We start from the raw sequence: 18493 nt of genomic DNA, 5'->3' as shown, positions 1-18493 counted from the left end.
GTATATGACAGAGGACTTCTACCCAATTACATCAGAAATTCTATAACTTGAAAGGAGGGTAAATTAGGCAGGAGGGAGGGTAAATATCTTAGCAATTGACAAAGAAAGAAATGACACTTCCTCCAAAGAAATATGAGAATGGTAAATAAGCACAAAGACATGAGAATGTCTAATGTCAATACAATAAATATAAACAAAAATAAATGTTGCACATAAAACCCTTAAGTCTACAAGAAGGAAGTGTAGGAGAAAATATGTGTACATTTTATTGTATGTAAATTGTATCTCAATAAAGCTATAAAACAAAAACAAAAACAAAACTTATAAATTTTCACTTAACACAGACCTGAATGGCAAAATTAAAAAGACTGATATTAGCAAAATTTGATGAAAAATTGGAGCACCTGAGACTCATATATTGGTGCTATAAATGTTGAAAAAGTTTGGTATTTTCTTTTAAAGTTAAAAATCTACCTACCTTATGACCCAGAAATTCCATTCCCAGATATTTGCTTAAGATGAATTAACACATAAATGTACAAAAATTACTTGTACATGAAAACGTTTTACTCACATTTGCCAAAATATAAGTAGTCTCAATGTACGTCAATAAGAAATAAAAAGACATATTGAGGCACCTTCATTTAATGGACTGTTACCTATCAATAAAAATGATACAAACTGAAGCATGCAACCATAACAGAATAAAATGCAAGATTTTGAGCAAAATGTTAGATACTTCAGATACATATTACAATTATATTAATGTATGATACAGACTTCACTGATTTATGTTGATAGAAATCAGAATCGTAACTGCCTATGTGGCAGGGAAAGGTCAGACATTTTATGGGAAAGTTATATTCAAAGTATTTTGGCTGCTGGTAATTTTCTATATCTTAATTGAAGTTTTGGTTTCATAATTTTGTCAAAACATACCATTTTACACTCAACTTTCATGCATTGCACTATATACATACACACACACACATTCATATTTATCTACACAAAGGAAGAAGTAAAAAATAAAAAAAAAATATTTATGGAATAATTTGCCATTTGCCAGGAGCTATGATGACATGAGAAGTGCAAGCATGAAATAAAAATGATCAACCTCATTCATAGCACAGTTCAAATTGAAATAATATTATATTTAATTGGAAAATCTCTAAAATAAAAACGGGTTCTTAGGTAGAAATTTTTTTTTCCTAAAATCAATATGCTTGATAAGTATGTTCTTCAAATAACTTTCAACTAACATATTAAAAATCATGCTTACAAAAATTATTTCTTCTCTTAAGAAATGAAGTTAAAAATAACCCACCGTAACTCAATGGGGAACCTGAGGATTTTATCCAAAGACTTTTAAATCCTAACAAATAATAACTTTTCTTTATAGTTTTTGTGAATTAGTCTTGAAACATTATCAGATGTAATGTACAACATTAACTTCAGGAGAAAATATTCCATGAATAGTTTCATTTTTTTGTGTGTGTGGTCAGAGAACTTGCTAAGCATAGTTCTGGCAACCTGGTTAAAGGATAAGTAAAAGACAACAACCTTGGAATTTAATAATGGAGATTTTGGGATAGATTTATAGGTTCATGTCCTTGGAGCCATTTATTTAAATTCCAGAGAACAAATGACTTGGAGACCACCTTCTCTTCTTCCCAGAGAGGATTTATTTACATTAGAAAAATAAGTTTTTCCAATGTCACCCTAAAAATTCAATTTTAAAAAAAGAAAAAAAAGTGACTCTGGCCGGAGGAGGATGCAGGATGAGGGCCTTGAAGGTTTCCCAGGCATTGATTCGTTCCTTCAGCTCAACCGCCCGGAACCGTTTGGAGAACCGAGTGGGTGAGAAACAGAAACTCTTCCAGGCGGACAATGACCTCCCGGTGCACTTGAAGGGCGGGGGAACCGACAATGTTCTGTACCGACTGACCATGGCGCTGTGTTTTGGAGGCACCGTCTACAGTCTGTATTGTCTTGGCTGGGCTTCCTTCCCCCATAAGAAGTGAGACCAAGAAGCCTTCAGGACCTGAAGGACTTGAACAGACGTCAATAAATGCGCTGGCTTCTTGGGGAACCCAAAAAAAAAAAAAAAAAAAAGAAGCTCTCTCCCTTTCTCCATCTCTCTTTCTCTCTCTCTGTCTCCTTCTGTCTCTCTCTCTCTCTCTCTCTCTCCCCACTTCTCTGTAGAGTTTGCTTCTGTTACTTCAGTGCACTAGAAATCATTTACCACATAACATCTCTATTTTGTGTATGTTTAATCTAGAAAATTTGACTTGAAAGAAACATTGCCTTTATACCTAAAAAGGGGAACTTATATAGGATCAAATTTTGGACAGTTGAGTTCTGCATTTGGTTTTAAAGTCAAAAACAATTATGACATTATCTAATATGTTAGTGACAATATATTAAAGATTAGTTCAAAAGTCAGTTATTTTCAAGAACTTTGAATTATTGGAGTTGCAAGAAAATGAAGGCAAAACAGACAACTATAATGATTGGCTTTTGAAAACACCTTTAATGTAAATTATTGACCCCTTAAATAAGCAGACTCTATCGAACAAATCTAGACATCATGTTCTAGAAATCATGTTCTTTTCTTTCAGCTGTCAAGAATTTTTATTTCTCAGATAGAAAAAATATACATATTCCAAATTTTTTCGCAGAGAAATGTTTAAATTAACTCTTTAAGTGGAAATACAATGCTTCAAAGATTCAGGATACAATTTAAGTTATATATTTCATAGTTTGAAAGTAAATGAAAATAACTTTTAAGTTTTTTTATTTTATTTTACTTAAGAAATAGCATTTTCTTTAATGTCATCATATATCAGGTGTAGTAAACTGTATTTCACTTAATATTTTACTTATCAAATATATAAATATGGTCCTTAACTTGCCAAAGAGAAGAGAATTATTTTATGAAGTCAGCAAGAATATTAACATTAAATAAATAAATTGTGAAAAATTTGTGTGAATAATATTGCTGGGAGAAAACAGGGCTCTTGTTTAGGGTTAAGCCATCAGTTAAAAATCCTAACTTTTCATTTGAATACTTAGAAAAATTACTTTAAATCTTAGGGTACTCATTTGTAAAATAAGGTCGACCTTATCAAAAATAAGTGTGAAGTACCTGGGACAATTTTTGGCAAGGCACAGGCACTGGATAAATATTATATAGGAAAAAACAATACAGTTGTAATACTAAGGTCATAATATTAATGACTAAAATAACACCTGTATTGCTTCACTTAAGTTTGTAAACATGAAGCTAAAAATTAAGAAAATCTTCAGTTATACTTAATGTTTATGTCCATATTTATGTCTCTTTTTTTTAATTCTTAAAAGCTCTTTTCAAATGCTTCCAGTATTTCTATGTCATAAAATGTACCTATTCTTCAGCACAATCTCATCTTCATAAAACATTTCTCAGCTCACACTAAATATTCTTTATTTTCTAAACTTCCTCTCCACACTGTTTATAGCTCCTTGCATATGCATCTATCTCGTTTGTAAGATTACAAACATTCTTATTAGAAATTTATACTGAGATCAAAGTTAAGCTCAATATTTTAAAACATTTTATAAATTAACACAACACAACATAAACTATTATGAATGTAATTAGAATTTTAACCATCTAGATTTGTTGGATAGCCTGCTTATTAAAGGGGGACAATCATTTACATTAAAATATGTTTTCAAAAACCTCAAAATTATAATTGTCTATTTGCCTTAATTTTCCATTTTCTTACAATTCCAGTGATTCAAAACTCTCTCAAATATTTGACTTTTGAACCTTCAAGATATTTGCTACGAATCTATAATATACTGTCACTGACATGAAGTAAGGATATAGCTCTTCCTTCCCGGTGAAACCTAATTTGGCTAAGATGTTTCTGTATCCCTTGTAACTGAAGAGGATATCTCATCCACAGCTTTAGGAATAAACATGAAATAGTTTTAGTGAATTAGTCCACAACATTCCCCAGGTGACATTTAAAACTCAAAATGGGCAATCGTGGTATAAATAGGTCCAGATTAAGAGACGCATTTATAAATTGGGCAAAATATCTTTCCTTTCCTGTTTCTCCTTGTTTGACGAGAAAAAGGAAAACTTCAGACCCAAATGCCATTGGTAACCATCTTATGATCATGAGGAAGGAACCAACAGACCTACTGGACGTGACAGCAGTACTGCAGAGCTGAGAGACTGTGTCAGTGTGATCACTGATGACATCGACAAGTGCCTAGTTACATAATACCAACATCCATTTTTACGTTTGGACTTCCAATTTGGTAAAATATTGAATATCTCATATAAGAAAGTTTCTGTCATGATTTTAAGTATTGCTTCAGAGACAAGCCACAATTAATACTACAATTTTCCAGAAGGAAGTAGAATCCTCTTTGGCTTCAGTGAAACAGAATTGTATGTCCTCTCATTACAGAAATCTGTGCTTAGGTAGTTTAGGACAGCTTTGTGGCATCATCAGTGATTCGCTTCTGTCCAGAGGTTTGTCCATGTCCTGTGCTTGATTTCTGTCTTCAAGGTCATGTAAGGATCTGAGATACCTGCAAGAGTTCTAGCAACCACACACATGCTCCAGGCCACAGACTGGGTACAAGTTAGGAAACATGGATACAGCTCATGGTTGAATTTGCTCTCTAGACAAATCTTCCTGAGGTTTATTAAAGTATGACCTTCATTGGCCAGTCATTGATAATCTTGCTATCACTAAAGGAGGATAAATGTGATCTTTATCCTGGATGTTATTGTTTTCAATTAAATCATGCAGTTCTTTTGCTAAAGAAGAAAAGGAGAATGTGTATTCAGGGATAGGAAGCCCCCCCCTCATATGGAGCTGAAGACAAAATTTTTGGAAAATAGTTCCAAAGTTTTGTTTTTGATCATACTAGAAATAGCTTTCGATGGGAGATATTTTAATAACCCTAACCTGACATAAATAGCTGCTGATAATGCAGCCTAATTTATTTCTGAATACTTTTGAGTAAATGCTCAACTCCTCAAGCTTCTGAGCGCAAAAGTGAAAGCATTCAGTACAGTAAATACAATAGAAGATACCAAACTTTGACTGTATTGGTGTTGTTGAAAAGTAATGTTTTAATTCATGTTAATTAGGCTAAAATAATAAAATCAACAAGGAAATAGTATACTTTCTCAAGTGCTAGGACACCCTTTGCAGCAAGATCACATCATAGCATAACACTGTAGAAAGGCAGTCATGGGTACAGACTGTGAATCTCCAATGCTTTAAATGATCTTTTTTGAAAAGACGAAAAACAAATTAAAAAGAAAGGTGGTATTTGGACATTTTTAATATTCCCAAGTTATATATAATCTTCCTAATTCAAGTTCTAAACATTCTCAACATTTTCATTAAGCTTTAACCCTGTTAATATGATTTTAATATTAGTTGGCCCCAGGACTGGTATTGAAAATAAATCCTGATTATGTTACAACTACAACATTTATTCACCCAGCATTGATTTACATATTTCAAAAACATAAAGAGTAAAATTCCCATGCATTTTTACTGCCTTTGGATTTTCTAGAGAAGTTTATTTTACAGTGCTACAAAAATTCAGACAGCTAGTTCATTAGCCAGACTTTAAATATTGTTAGTAAACTGGATAATTCAACTCTCCAAAGATGGCTGCAGAGTAGATGAAAGTTGCAACCACTTGCTCCTGCCCCCAAACTAGATGTACAGCTGAAGCGCCAATCAACCTGAACAATAAAATGAAACCCAGCTGATATGAAATACTAAAACCAAGGAGTACAGAAGATGCTATACAGAAACTGGTAAGAGGGATTGAGACATGAAGGGGGAAAGCCCCTGCATGCAGCTGTGGTGGCATCTGAGAGACTGGATAGGTGTTATAACTGTGGAGCTCTCTTCTCCTATAAGCAAGGGTTCTTAACCCCCTCAGGGATCCTCAATCCACAGCAACCAAGACAAAAAGAGGAGACTGTATAGCATCTGGTAGTGGAATCAGTGAAATCCACCATGCCTGTGAGATTCAGAGTGCACCTTCCAAGGATGGAGTACCCCTATTGTTTCAGCACCAGCCCAGGGAGTTCATGATACAGACTCCAACTGCTGGAAAGGCTCTAGCCACACTCGAGTCTTATGAAGGGACCTGCAGGCTACAGCCAGCAATGACTTTAAGGGACCTTCTATTTTCAGGAGAGACTTTGGATGGAGACCCAGGCAGTGACTTAACTGAGAGGCTTGGAAAAGAGGACCAGACTCCTCCATCTCAAGTGCACAGGCAGCATCCTACTCCCCACCTGTGGGGTCACTCTTGCTGCTAAGTTCAGAGGCTCAAAGAAGTAGCACAGAGCTGGGAATTTTGGCCTACCTTGCAATCTTCGAAATCATGCCATACCAAGCTGGGATTTTAGGTCCTGCACTTCTGACATCACCTATGGAAGAAATCAGGGGTGTGGTACAAAACTGGTAATTTGTGCCCCACTAAGTAGCAAGGTGTGTGGTGCATGGAGCTGAAAGTTTCCAACTGTGTCTCCTGGGGAGGCTTCTGTCTGGAAGCCCGATGGGTGAGTGCTGAAATGCTTGGAAACTTTGCAAGAAGACAAACCCAGTCTCAGCCCATCGTAACTCAGGAAAGAAAAGTAATGCCTGCACCTCTCACTCCTTACAGGTTTGTGGACACCATGCCAAAGGGAACCTATTTATATCAACCCAGACAAGTCTTAAATATATCTGCTGGGTACATTTCCATTGGGAGAAAGAAGAGCAGCTCAGAAAGGGAACTTACAAAGTGTGACACCTTCGGAGTCTATTGCCTGGAGAGAGGAGAGAGAGCTTAGCCTCCTCCTGAGGTCTGACACTGAGACAGAGATCTTAGTCTCTTTCTGCAGATTGGGCCAGCATTAGCCCAAGTGTGATACTATTTTTATATCCCCTTGAGCCCAGGGTTTGTGAGCTCCCTCATGCAAAACGGAGAGCTGTATGTACCATTATAATATGGCAGCAGCAAGCCTCCCTTAGGGAACTAAAGCTGGAGACTCTGGAAGATACTGAGGGATTTGACTTTGAAGCACAAGCTACTTTCATTTCATTGAGTGTCCTACTGATAGCATGACCCACAGGTAGAGGACTCACTCACTCTATCTTAACATGTCTGAGCTCATCTTATAGTCTCTCATCTAAAGGCTCAGAAGGAAGACTAGGTAACTTCAGGAAGAGGTAGAGTAGCTGAAAGGTAAAAGCAGACCTCAGGGAGCCTTAGTCCTTTATAGAGCTGCCCCCAGCACTAAGCAGAAAGAGGCTGACAGTTTTACATAGAGTGACCCACAAAAGGGTCAATAGCATTTATGACTTCACTACAACATGGGTAACATGGGTGCATATAATCCACAAAAAACACCCTTGTGTTTTAACTGAGTGAATAACTGAGCATGGAGCTCAGGTGACCTGAAGATTGTGCCACTGACCCCAACAAGAAACTTTGATCATAAAACCATCAAAACAAGTTTCATAAACATAACATATCTACCTAACACACAGAGAACAAATGGAGGATAAAAAGAAAAATGTCCCAAACAAAAAGACAACAAAAATTCACACACAAGTGTTAGAAAGATATAGAAAACATAAATAAGAACCAGTCAGAAATGAAGATTACAATATCTAAAATGAAAAATTTACTAGAATGGATCAACAAATCAAGATGATCCCAATTAAATCAAGATGATCCCAATCAAGATCCCAATCTCAAAGAGGGGGATTTCAAGATGGCAGAGGGGTGAATGCAAGTCACACAAACATCCTCCCAGGACCAATCTGGAATTACAGCTAAATTGTGGAGAAATCACCCAGAACAAACAACTGAACAATAGTGAGAGAGAAGCCTTAAAATATATCAGACAGCCAGAAAAATCTGCTTTAGCCCAACCTAATTAGTAAGGAGTGCAGTGGAGACAGAAGAAGACTGGCTGAGTGTCCATGGGTAGCAGGATCAGAGGAACACTTAAACACCCCATTTAAGTTAAATCCCTGAGAAGACTGGGGCTCAGACCATAAATGGGGACCCCCAGCCCAAAAAGGGGCTCTAGTCCCAGAGCCCAAAAAGTACACAGCTAACAGTCAACTGTGAAAAGCAGCAGGGTTTCTCTCTGCCAGATACAGGTGGCTAGAGACACAAAGAGCCGTTTAAAAAGCCAACACATAGAATTTTGTTTGTAGCCACTTACCCTAGGCTCCCAAAGGTGGGGGCAGAGTAGGCTAGAGATGCCTGAGGAAAGACTAGGGACAGAGGTTTTGGAGAGAGAACTGAGTGAAAAACTGGCAGGATCCTAATGGTGAATCATGTGCCATACCTCAGCAGCCCTCTTGCTCTGACAGACCACTCACCCTGAGCAGCAGCGTCATTAGAGGAAACAATAGCTCTTGCTCAGGCCATATAATTAATGTCACTATAGAAATGCACAATTGAAATATATATGATCTTCCCCTGAGCAGCAGCAGTATGAGAGGAAACAATCACCCTGCCCCTGGGAGGGACTCTACCCTGGCCCTGTGGTGTCAATGCCTGACTGCTGAGTGCAGAATAACTAGACTGACAACTGAAGGAGAAAGCCACAGACAGAAGCTTCCTGGAAGTCTTGAACAGACTGCTTATGGTCAGATGGGGTCAACATCTGACATCATCAGAGACAGATCCAGAAAGAAAAAAAACAGAGGTAAATACCAGAGACTACTGAGACAAAACCCACTGTGGTCTTCTCCATGGTTTGTGATATTTTCTTTACTACATAACTACATTTTAAGGTCCATTTTGGGTCCATCAAGTTTGTGCATATTAAATCATTAGAGTTTATACTAATAGTTTATTTCTCTCCTTTCTCATAATAGTCTTAATCAATTTACAACCTTATTAATACTTGTTCATTTGTTTTTGATCGTGGGATTGCAGGGGGGAGTTATTTTTGTGGATGTGGGTTTCTTTCCTGGGCTTTGTGGTTTTGTTTTGGCAGCACCTGAATAAAAACATGCAAGACGTGGTGGGCAGAGTGACCTTCAGTCAACCAGCTAGAGGGGAGGACCCGCCAAAGAATGGCCAAACAACCATCAAAACCCAATTATTTCCAGAGAGCCAAAATAAATGGCACAAAGGCATCCAAAGAGCATCAAGTTCAGGAGATCAAGGAGACTACACCACTGAATCTCACAGGTCTCCTACCACAGAAGATCATACCACAAAGTCAGGAAGCTAAGAAAGATCAATTTAAGAAGCAGAAGCAAGAAAGGAGAGTCTCACAAATAAAGGGAAGACAAAGAAACATCCCCCACCCCCGCAATTGAAGGGAAAGGAGGAATCCCCACAAAGAGAACTAAATGAAATAGAGGCAAGTAAGCTATCAGATACTCAGTTCAAAACAATGGTTCAAAGGAAGCTATGTGTGCTCAGTGAGCTCAGAGAGAATTACAAAACCTACAGGGAAACTACGGAACTTACTGCAAACTATATCAGCATGGAAAAGGACATAGAAACTATCAATAAGAGGCAAGAGGAAATGAAGAATACAATTTCTAAACTGAAGAACACAGTAGAAGGAATCAAAACCAAGCTAGGCGAAGCAGAGGATCAAATCAGTGAGCTGAAGGATTAGGTAGAAGAAAGCTCCCAGACCGAGCAAGAAAAATGTAAAAAAGACTCAAAAAGAATGAAGAGGTGTTTAGCGAAATGCAGGACAACCTGAAATGTAATGATGCCTCTATAATTGGGACACCAGAAGTAGAAGAAGAGGAGCAAGGGATGAAGAACCCGTTTGAAAAAGTAATGATGGAAAACTTAACTAATTTGAGGAGAGAAAAAGTCTCAAGTCCAGGAAGCACAGCAGGTCGCATTCAAGACAAACCCAATGAGGCACACTCCAAGACACATCATAATTAAAATCGCAAATAACCAAAGCAAAGAGAGATGCTTAAAGGCAGGAAGGGAAAAACAGGTAGTAACATACAGGGGAGCCCTGATATGGCTAGCAGATAACTTCTCAACAGGAACACTATAATCCACAAGTGATTGGCAAAAAATATTTCAAGGAATAAGAACAAAAGGCCTGCAACCAATACTGCTCTATCCAGCAAGGCTCTCAATTAAAATGGAAGGTGAAATAAGGAGTTTCCTAGACAAAAGAAGCTAAAAGAATACACCTCCACCATACCAGCACTGTAAGTTATACTGAAGGAACTGCTTTAAGAAGAGGAATAAAAGGAAGAGAGGAAAACAGGTACAAAGGAAGAAAATGAATAAGTATTTATCAATAATAACTTTAAATGTAAATGGATTAAGTGTTTCTGTCAAGAAACATGGGGTGGCTCAATGGATTAGAAAACATGACATGCAAATTTGCTGCCTACAAGAGACCCACCTTGGAACAAAGGATCTACACAGACTGAAAGTAAAGGGAAGGAAAAAAAATATCCCAAGCAAATGGACAGGAAAAAAGGCTGGGGTAGTAATACATATATCAGATAAAGTAGATTTCAAAACAAAGGCCAAAAATGAGACCCAAAAGAATACTTCATAATACTCAAAGGAAGAATCTATCAAGAAGACATAACCATTGTAAATATATATTCACACAACATAGGAGCATCCAATATGTAACGAAAGTCTTGAAGGACTTCAAGAAAGATAAAGACAGCAACATGCTGATAATGAAAGATTTTTACACCCCACTATCAACAATGGACACATCTTCCAAACAAAATATCAACAAGGATATTGTGGAACTGTATGACGCATTAGATCAAATTTATATATATATGTTATATATATATAAATTTCCATCCCAAAGAAGCAAAATACACATAATTTTCCAAATGCACAGAACATTTTAAAATATAGACCACATGATAAGACACAAGTCTCAACAAATTCAAGAACATTGAAACTGTAACATGCATTTTCTCAGACAACAAGGACTTGAAATTTGAGACCAGCCACAAGATGAAACATTGAAACTCATGGAGATTGAATAGCATGCTATTAAATGATGAATGGGTCAATAATGAGATAAAGAAGAAATCAAAAATTTCTGGAAACAAATGAAAAGGAACACATAACCTTCCAAAACATATGGGACATAGTGAAGACAGTACTGAATCAGAATGTCAAAGAAATATAGTTCTGCCTAAAAGAGACAGAAACATTTCAAATAAACAACCTAACACTACAGCCTCAAGAACTGTAAAAACAACAACAAACAAAGCCAAGAGTGAGTAGAAAGAAGGAAATCATCAAGATCAGAGCAGAATTAAATGGCATACAGACTAAAAGAAAAATTCAAAGGATCAAGAAATCCAGGACCTAGTTCTCTGAAAAGATAAACAAAACTGATAAGCTTTTAACCAGATTCATCAGGAAAGCAAAGGGAGAGGACCAAATTAAATAATATAAGAAATGAAAGAGTAGAAATTACAACTGATACCACAGAAATACAAAAGACTATAAGAAATAACTATGAACAACTATATGTCAAGCAATCTGAAAACCTCAATGAAATGGACAAATTTGTAGAAAAATATAATCTTCCTAAACTGAATGAAGAAGAAGCAGAAACACTGAACATTACTATAACAGCTGTTAAAATCGAAGCAGTAATCAAAACACTCTTGGCACACAAAAGCCCTACACCAGATGGTTTCGCAGGAGAATTTTACAAAATATTTAAAGAAGAGCTAACCTTAGTACCTCTCAGACTATTCCAAAAAAATCTTAGAAGAGGGAAATCTCCCAAATTCATTTTATGAGGACAGAATCACCCTAATCCTAAATCCAGATAAAGACAACAAAGAGAGAAAACCAGAAGCCAGCATCGCTCATGAATATACATGTTAAAATCCTCAACAAAATATTGGCAAACCACATCCAGCAATACATTTAAAAGATCATCCACCCATGATCAAGTAGGATTAATTCCAGGAGTGCAAGGATGATTCAATATTTGCAGATCAATAGACATAACACTTCACATAAAGAAAAGGAAAGACAACAATCACGTGATCATATTAATAGATATGGGTAAAGCATTTGATAAGGTACAGTATCCATTTATGATAAAAACACTCAGCAAAGGGGAGTAAAGGGGGCATATCTCAACATAATAAAGGTCATATATAAAAAACTTTCAGCCAACATCATACTTAATGGACAAAAACTAAAAGCTTTTCCTCTAACATTGGGAAAAAGACAAGGTTGTCCACTGCCACCACTCCTATTCAACCTAGAACTGGAAGTCCTAGCCAGAGTGATAAGAGAAGAAAAAGAATAAAAGCCATTCAATTTTGAAAGGAAGAAGTAAAACTGTCATTGTTTGCAGATGACAGAAGAGTGTACATAGAAAACTTCTTAGACTTCGCCAAAAAAAACTACTTGACCTAATAAGTGAATATGGAAAAACACTGGGATACAAAGTCAATATCCATAAACTGAAGGCATTTTTGTACACCAACAATGAAATATCAGAATCAGAAATCAGTAAAAAAATCTAATTTGCTATAGCAACAGGAAAATAAAGTACCTGGGAATAAACTTAACCAAGGAACTAAAAGACCTATACTCAGAAAACTACACAAAATTGCTGAAAGAATTTAAGGAAGACACAAATAAATGGAAACATATACTGTGTTCATATACTGGAAAAATTAACATCATCAAAATGTCCATACTACCCAAAGCAATGTATAAATTCAATGTAATCCCTAATAAAATACCAATGATGTATTCCACAGATAAAGAACAAACATTTCAGAAATTTATACAGAAACATAAATGCGCACGAATAGCTGCAGCAGTTTTGAGATAGAAGAACAAAGTAGGACAGATCAAAAACTGACCTCAAACTGTATTTCAAGACCACTGTAACCAAAAGAGTATGGTACTGGCATAAGAACAGACACATAGATCAATGAAATACAGAGCCCATAAATAAACCCATGTCTCTATGGTCAATTAATATTCAAAAAAGGGGGAGGAAGCATAAAACAGTGTAAAAATAGCCTCTTGAACAGATAGTATTGGGAGATCTGGACAGCTATATGCAAAGGAAATGAAACTTGGCCACCAACTTACTCCATACATAATAATAAACTCGAGATGGAAAAAAGACTTAAATATAAGTTGCGACACCATAAAAGTCCTGGAGGAGCACATAGGCAAGAATCTTTTAGATATGCCACACAGCAATATTTTCACCAATATGTCCCCTAGGCAAAAAGACATAAAAGAAAGTATAAATAAATAGGAATTCATCAAAATAAGAAGCTTCTGCATGGCTAAAGAAAACATCAGCAAAATGAAAAAGGAACTTATCATTTGGAAAATATATTTGCCAATGTTACTTCAGACAGTGGTTTGATCTCCAAATTATATAAAGAACTTACACACCTCCACTCCAGGCAGACAAATCATCCAATTAAAAAATAGGCAAAGGTTATTAACAGACACTTTTTTAAGAGAACATACATAGGGCCCAGAGACATATTAAATGATGCTCAATATCACCAGCCATCAGATCAATGCAAATTAAAACCACAGTGTAATACCCTTGACACCAGTAAGCTTGTCCATCATAAACAAATCAACAAACAAGTGCTCATGAGATTGTGGAGAAAAGGGGACCCTAGTACACTGTTGATGGGAATGCAGACTTGTGCAGCTACTACAGAAACAGTTTGGAATTTCTTCAAAAAGCTAAAAATGGAACTGCTTTTTGAGCAGGAGTTCCACTGCAGGGATTGTACCCTAAGAATCCCAAAACATCAATTCAAAAGAACATATCCACCCCAATGTTCATTGCAGCAATAAGCCAAGTGTTGGAAGCAACCTAAGTGCCCATCAGTAAATGAGTGGATAAAAAAGGTATGGTACATTTACACAATGGAATACTATGTGGCAAAAGAAAGAGCTACTAGCTTTTGCAACAACGTGGATGGAAGTAGAGAACATTACGCTAAGCAAAATAAGCCAGGAGGTGAAAGACAAATACCATATGATCTCACCTATAAGTGGAACCTAAGCAACACAATAAAGAAGCAAGATATGTATAACCAGCAACATTGAAAGAAAAAAAAAACAAAAACAAACGGACAGTAACTAGAGGGGAGGAGGGAGACGGTAACAGGGAAAAGAAGGTGAATCGTCAAGTCAAGGAACATGTGTAAAGGACCCATATACAAAGACAAAGTAGGGAAGGATTGAGGGTGGCAGCTTGGGGCTGGTGGGGCAGGGGAAAGTGGTGGTGGGCAAATGGAGACAAATGTATTGAAACAATAATAAAAAGGAAAAAGAAAACATCATTCCTGTAAAAGTACCTAAACGTAGAGAATGTGGTTAAAGTTAATGAATTAATAAAGGTAGATAGCAAAGAATACTGGTGTGCACATAATAAGAATAGTGAGTAATTATGATATATTTCTACATTATAGTTACATAGTTTTTACATATTAATTTTAAGTAGGGATACATTATATATGTATACATGTGTTTATATTATATATGTATATGTTTGTGTATATATATAAAAATATAAATTAAGGCTCTTAACTAATTTCTAAAAAATAAAGATGATCCCAAAGAGACTCACACCAAAGACTGTCTTGGTGGCTTATGGGGCTCCTGGATCTGAGGGTCACTCTCTGGGCCAGCTGAGGTGGGAGTATGGGCTCTGATTCCACATATTCCACAGATGAGAGCAAACAAAAGGAGTCATCCCAGATACTTCTCTGTCTACCAGGAGAAAGGTGGCAGTTCCTTATAGTGGAGAAGGCTCCATGCCCACCTGTCCAAAGGCTTTTATTGAGAACCCAGTGCACAGGGGTATACAACAAAGCTCATCAATCAATGTCAAAAGATTATGTTTACAGAAAACAGATAGAACACATAGATAACAATTGGAAGAACACGAGAGATCTGCCTCAGGTCAGGGTCTATGAATAATGTAAATCTCTTTTTCAGTATGAGCCAGTTATCATAGCTTTTGAAGGAAGAACAAAGCATGCTTCAAGGAACTTAATTCTAGGCCTGATTGTCCCCGGGAACCACAGATCCAGTTTAGGGCTGTACTTGTCTTTAGTATTGTTTCAAGCCTGAGCCAGGCAGGTGAAGCAAAGCCACCAAGAGATAAGGAGACTTCTTTCAAAATGAGGACTTTGGCTATATCAAAGCTGAGGGGTGAGGGTCTTTTATCCTTTCTCCATGTCCCCCAAGTTTTTCCCTGATGCCCATTTTGGCTGTGCCTAGTTTAGGTTGTCCCTTCCATTGAGGGGTCTTACCCATCATTGACTACCAGCCATCTCCGAGGGCCAAGCAGGGTGATGTGAGGGAGGCAGAAGTTGCGCCTTTGCCAGTGGGACAGGTGTTGTCTCCTCAGTGGCCTGTTTTCCCAAGGCCTTCTTGATTATTTCTAGCTTTGGGGCCCTCTCACTTGCTGGTGGGGCTACAGTCCCTGAAATCAGATCGGGTATTTCCCAACAAAAGGCAGGTTATAATTAAAATAGCAAAGATTGAAGACAGAAAGAGAATCTTCGAGGCAGCAAGAGAGAGTTTTTTTTTAGACAATATTTTTGCCAATATGTCTTCTAGAGCAAGGGGGGAAGAACAATAAGTAAAATGGATTACATCAAATTAAAATATCTTCTACAGAGCTAAAGAAACCACCAGCAAAATGAAAAAGGAACCCATTGCATGGTAGAACATATTTGCCAGTGATACATCTGACAATTGTTTAATTTCTAAAGTATGCAAAGAACTTATACTACTCAACACCAGGAAGACCAACAATCCAATTAATAAAATGGGCAGAGGACCTGAATAAGCACTCCTCCAAAGAGGACATAGAGGTAACACACAGACCTATGAAAAAATGCTTGACATCTCTAATCATCAGAGAAATGCGAATTAAAACCACTATGAGATAACGCATCACATCTGTCAGGATTACTATTATTAATACATCAACAAAAATCAAGTGATGGAGAGCATGTGGAGAAAAAGGAAACATAGTGCACTATTGATAGGAAAGCAGACTGGTGCAGCCACTGTGGAGAACAGTATGGCATTTCTTCAAAAAATTAAAAATGGAACTCCATTTTGACCCAGCATTCCCACTCCTGGGAACATGTCCTAATAATTCCAAACAGCAGTACAAAAGGATATATATGCACCCCTATGTTCACAGCAGCATTATTTACAATAGCCAAGATCTGGAAACAGCCTAAATGCTCATCAATAGGAGAGTGGATAAAAATGTTGTGGGACACAGTATTAAAGAAGAAAGAACAGTTACCTTTTGTGACAGTATGGATGAAAGTGTAGACTATTATGCTAAGTGAAATAAGCCAGTCATTAAAGAAAAATACTATGTGATCTCACTTATACATGGAATCTAATGAAAAAAATAAAGTAAACAAACTTTACTACTAACAAACAAAGTAAATCCAGAAGCATAGATACATGGAATAGACAGGGCTGTTGGAGGGGAGTTGAAGTGGAATGAATGAAAAAAAAGGGAGAGGATTAGCCAAAGAATACATATTAATAACCATGGTCAGGGGCAATGATATGGGGATTCCCTTATGCAGAGGGCTGGTTTAAGGTAAGCAAAGGGGGAAAAAGTGGAGACAATTGTAATAGCATAAACAATAAAATATAAAAAGAATTTTAAGTTTGCTCTAATTTTGGAGACTTGGAATTAGTGTTTGGTATGAAATTAAAATAAGTTTAGCATTAAGTTTCTTAAGTAGTCACTTGCAAAAAAAATGATAAGATGGATAATTCAGCAATTGTAAATAATAAAAAAGTGTTTCTTCCAAGAAAGGAAAAGCTAGTATATAGTCCTAATATACCAATCATAATACATTTCTCTTTTTTTAATTTATTTTTTCAAATACATTTGTCTCTGCTTACTCCCCACCACTTCCCCTTGCCCCCTCCCACCTTCCCTCCCGCAGCTCTTAAAGCTGATACAATAATACAGCATTTGGAATTTTCAAGTAAAGTAGATGTCATAATATATATTTAAGGAACTTAAGGCTTTCCTAGACAAAAATTATTTTTGATTGATTTTGTAGATAGAACAATATGAATAAAAATTAAACTACCTCTCTCAGGATCCACAGTAGGTATGATAATTCAAAAGTACTGTTTAAAAAGAGAGCATGTGTTGTAGAAAGAATCATTTACCGATGTAGTACCTGTTTACCTGCCAAAAATAAATTAAATTAATTTATTTCAAACCCAACTCTTTCTCTCATCATCCTGAAAAATACTATTTACCTTTGCTGGAATTCTATGGTAACCCTGAACTTGGATTGTGAAAAGTTTGCTTCTTACTTAAAACCTATTCCCTCTGTGACCAGAATGAATACTGACCATGTTTTTCTCCTGCATAAAACTTCAGTGGTTTCACAGTTCAAAATGAAGTTCAAATTCTAACATGTCACCAGAATACTAAGTCTTGAGTGCACCTCAAATTTCATCCCCTATACTTCACTCCAGCAATACCAAAACACTTCTAATATCTGTAATGCAACACACTCACTCAAAAATCTTGGGCTTTGTCTTTGTTGTTTCCTGTACCATTGGTGCATCATATTGTTAATTAAACTAACTCACAGGTTGGGCATAATAAGGCTGTTCATGGCCCTGGCTGAATAACTCAGTTAGTTAGAGCATTGGCCCATATATCAGTTGCAGGTTCAGTCCCCAGGCAGGGAACATACAAGAATCAACCAATGAAAGCATAAGTAAGTTGAACAGTAAATTGATGTTTTTTCTCTCTCTCTTCCTTCCTTTCTTTCTGTAAAATCATTAAATAAAAATTTAAAAAATTGGTATATGAATTACTTTTTCATAATCTTGATTTAATAGGAAGAAATATGTAAATATGCATCCATTTGAAATGCTAAGATTTGAGATAGCATACTTTTCTCACTGCATGTTTTAAGATTAAAAACAAAAGTGAGAGAGAGAAGATGGCGGAGGAGTGAATGGGAGTCACGCTGACCTCCTCCCAAAACCAAACTGGAATTGCAACAAAAAATGGAGTAATCACCTGGAAAGAAGTGGAGCGATAGTGGGAGAGGAGCCTTGGTGCCACGGACAGTAGATTCTACTCTCACACATCCCAACAAGTGAGAAGTGTGGTGGAGGCTCAAGAGGGTGGGCTGGGTGCCCCCGGGCACTGGCACCAGAGGGACATTGAAACGGCCAGTTAGCTTCCCCCGAGAAGAACGGGGTCTGAATCATAAACAGGGACCTCTAAACTACAGCAGCTAAAACCAGGAAAATACAGACAAAACGCAACCCCGAAAAGCTTAGGGGCGCTCTCTGCCAGAGACAGGTGGCTGGGGATGCAAAGAGACATTTAAAGGGCCAACGGAAAAGTTGCAGTGGCAGCCACCCTCCTGGATCTCTGGGTAGAGGC

General features: G+C 36.9%; 1 protein-coding gene across 1 annotated transcript; it reads left to right on the top strand.

Moving 5' to 3' along the window:
- Positions 1 to 1754: 1754 nt before the first annotated feature.
- LOC129087868 (cytochrome c oxidase subunit 7A1, mitochondrial) lies at positions 1755 to 2115 on the top strand. The gene has a single exon (XM_054594907.1). The coding sequence runs from the start codon at positions 1779 to 1781 to the stop codon at positions 2019 to 2021; it is 243 nt and encodes an 80-aa protein (XP_054450882.1). The 5' UTR covers positions 1755 to 1778; the 3' UTR covers positions 2022 to 2115.
- Positions 2116 to 18493: the final 16378 nt, after the last annotated feature.

Source organism: Pteronotus mesoamericanus, unplaced genomic scaffold (assembly GCF_021234165.1).
Source record: "Pteronotus mesoamericanus isolate MK-2021 breed Mesoamerican mustached bat unplaced genomic scaffold, CSHL_Meso_final scaffold_54, whole genome shotgun sequence".
Classification (NCBI taxonomy): Eukaryota; Metazoa; Chordata; class Mammalia; order Chiroptera; family Mormoopidae; genus Pteronotus; species Pteronotus mesoamericanus.
This window is presented reverse-complemented; position numbering and strand designations above follow the sequence as displayed.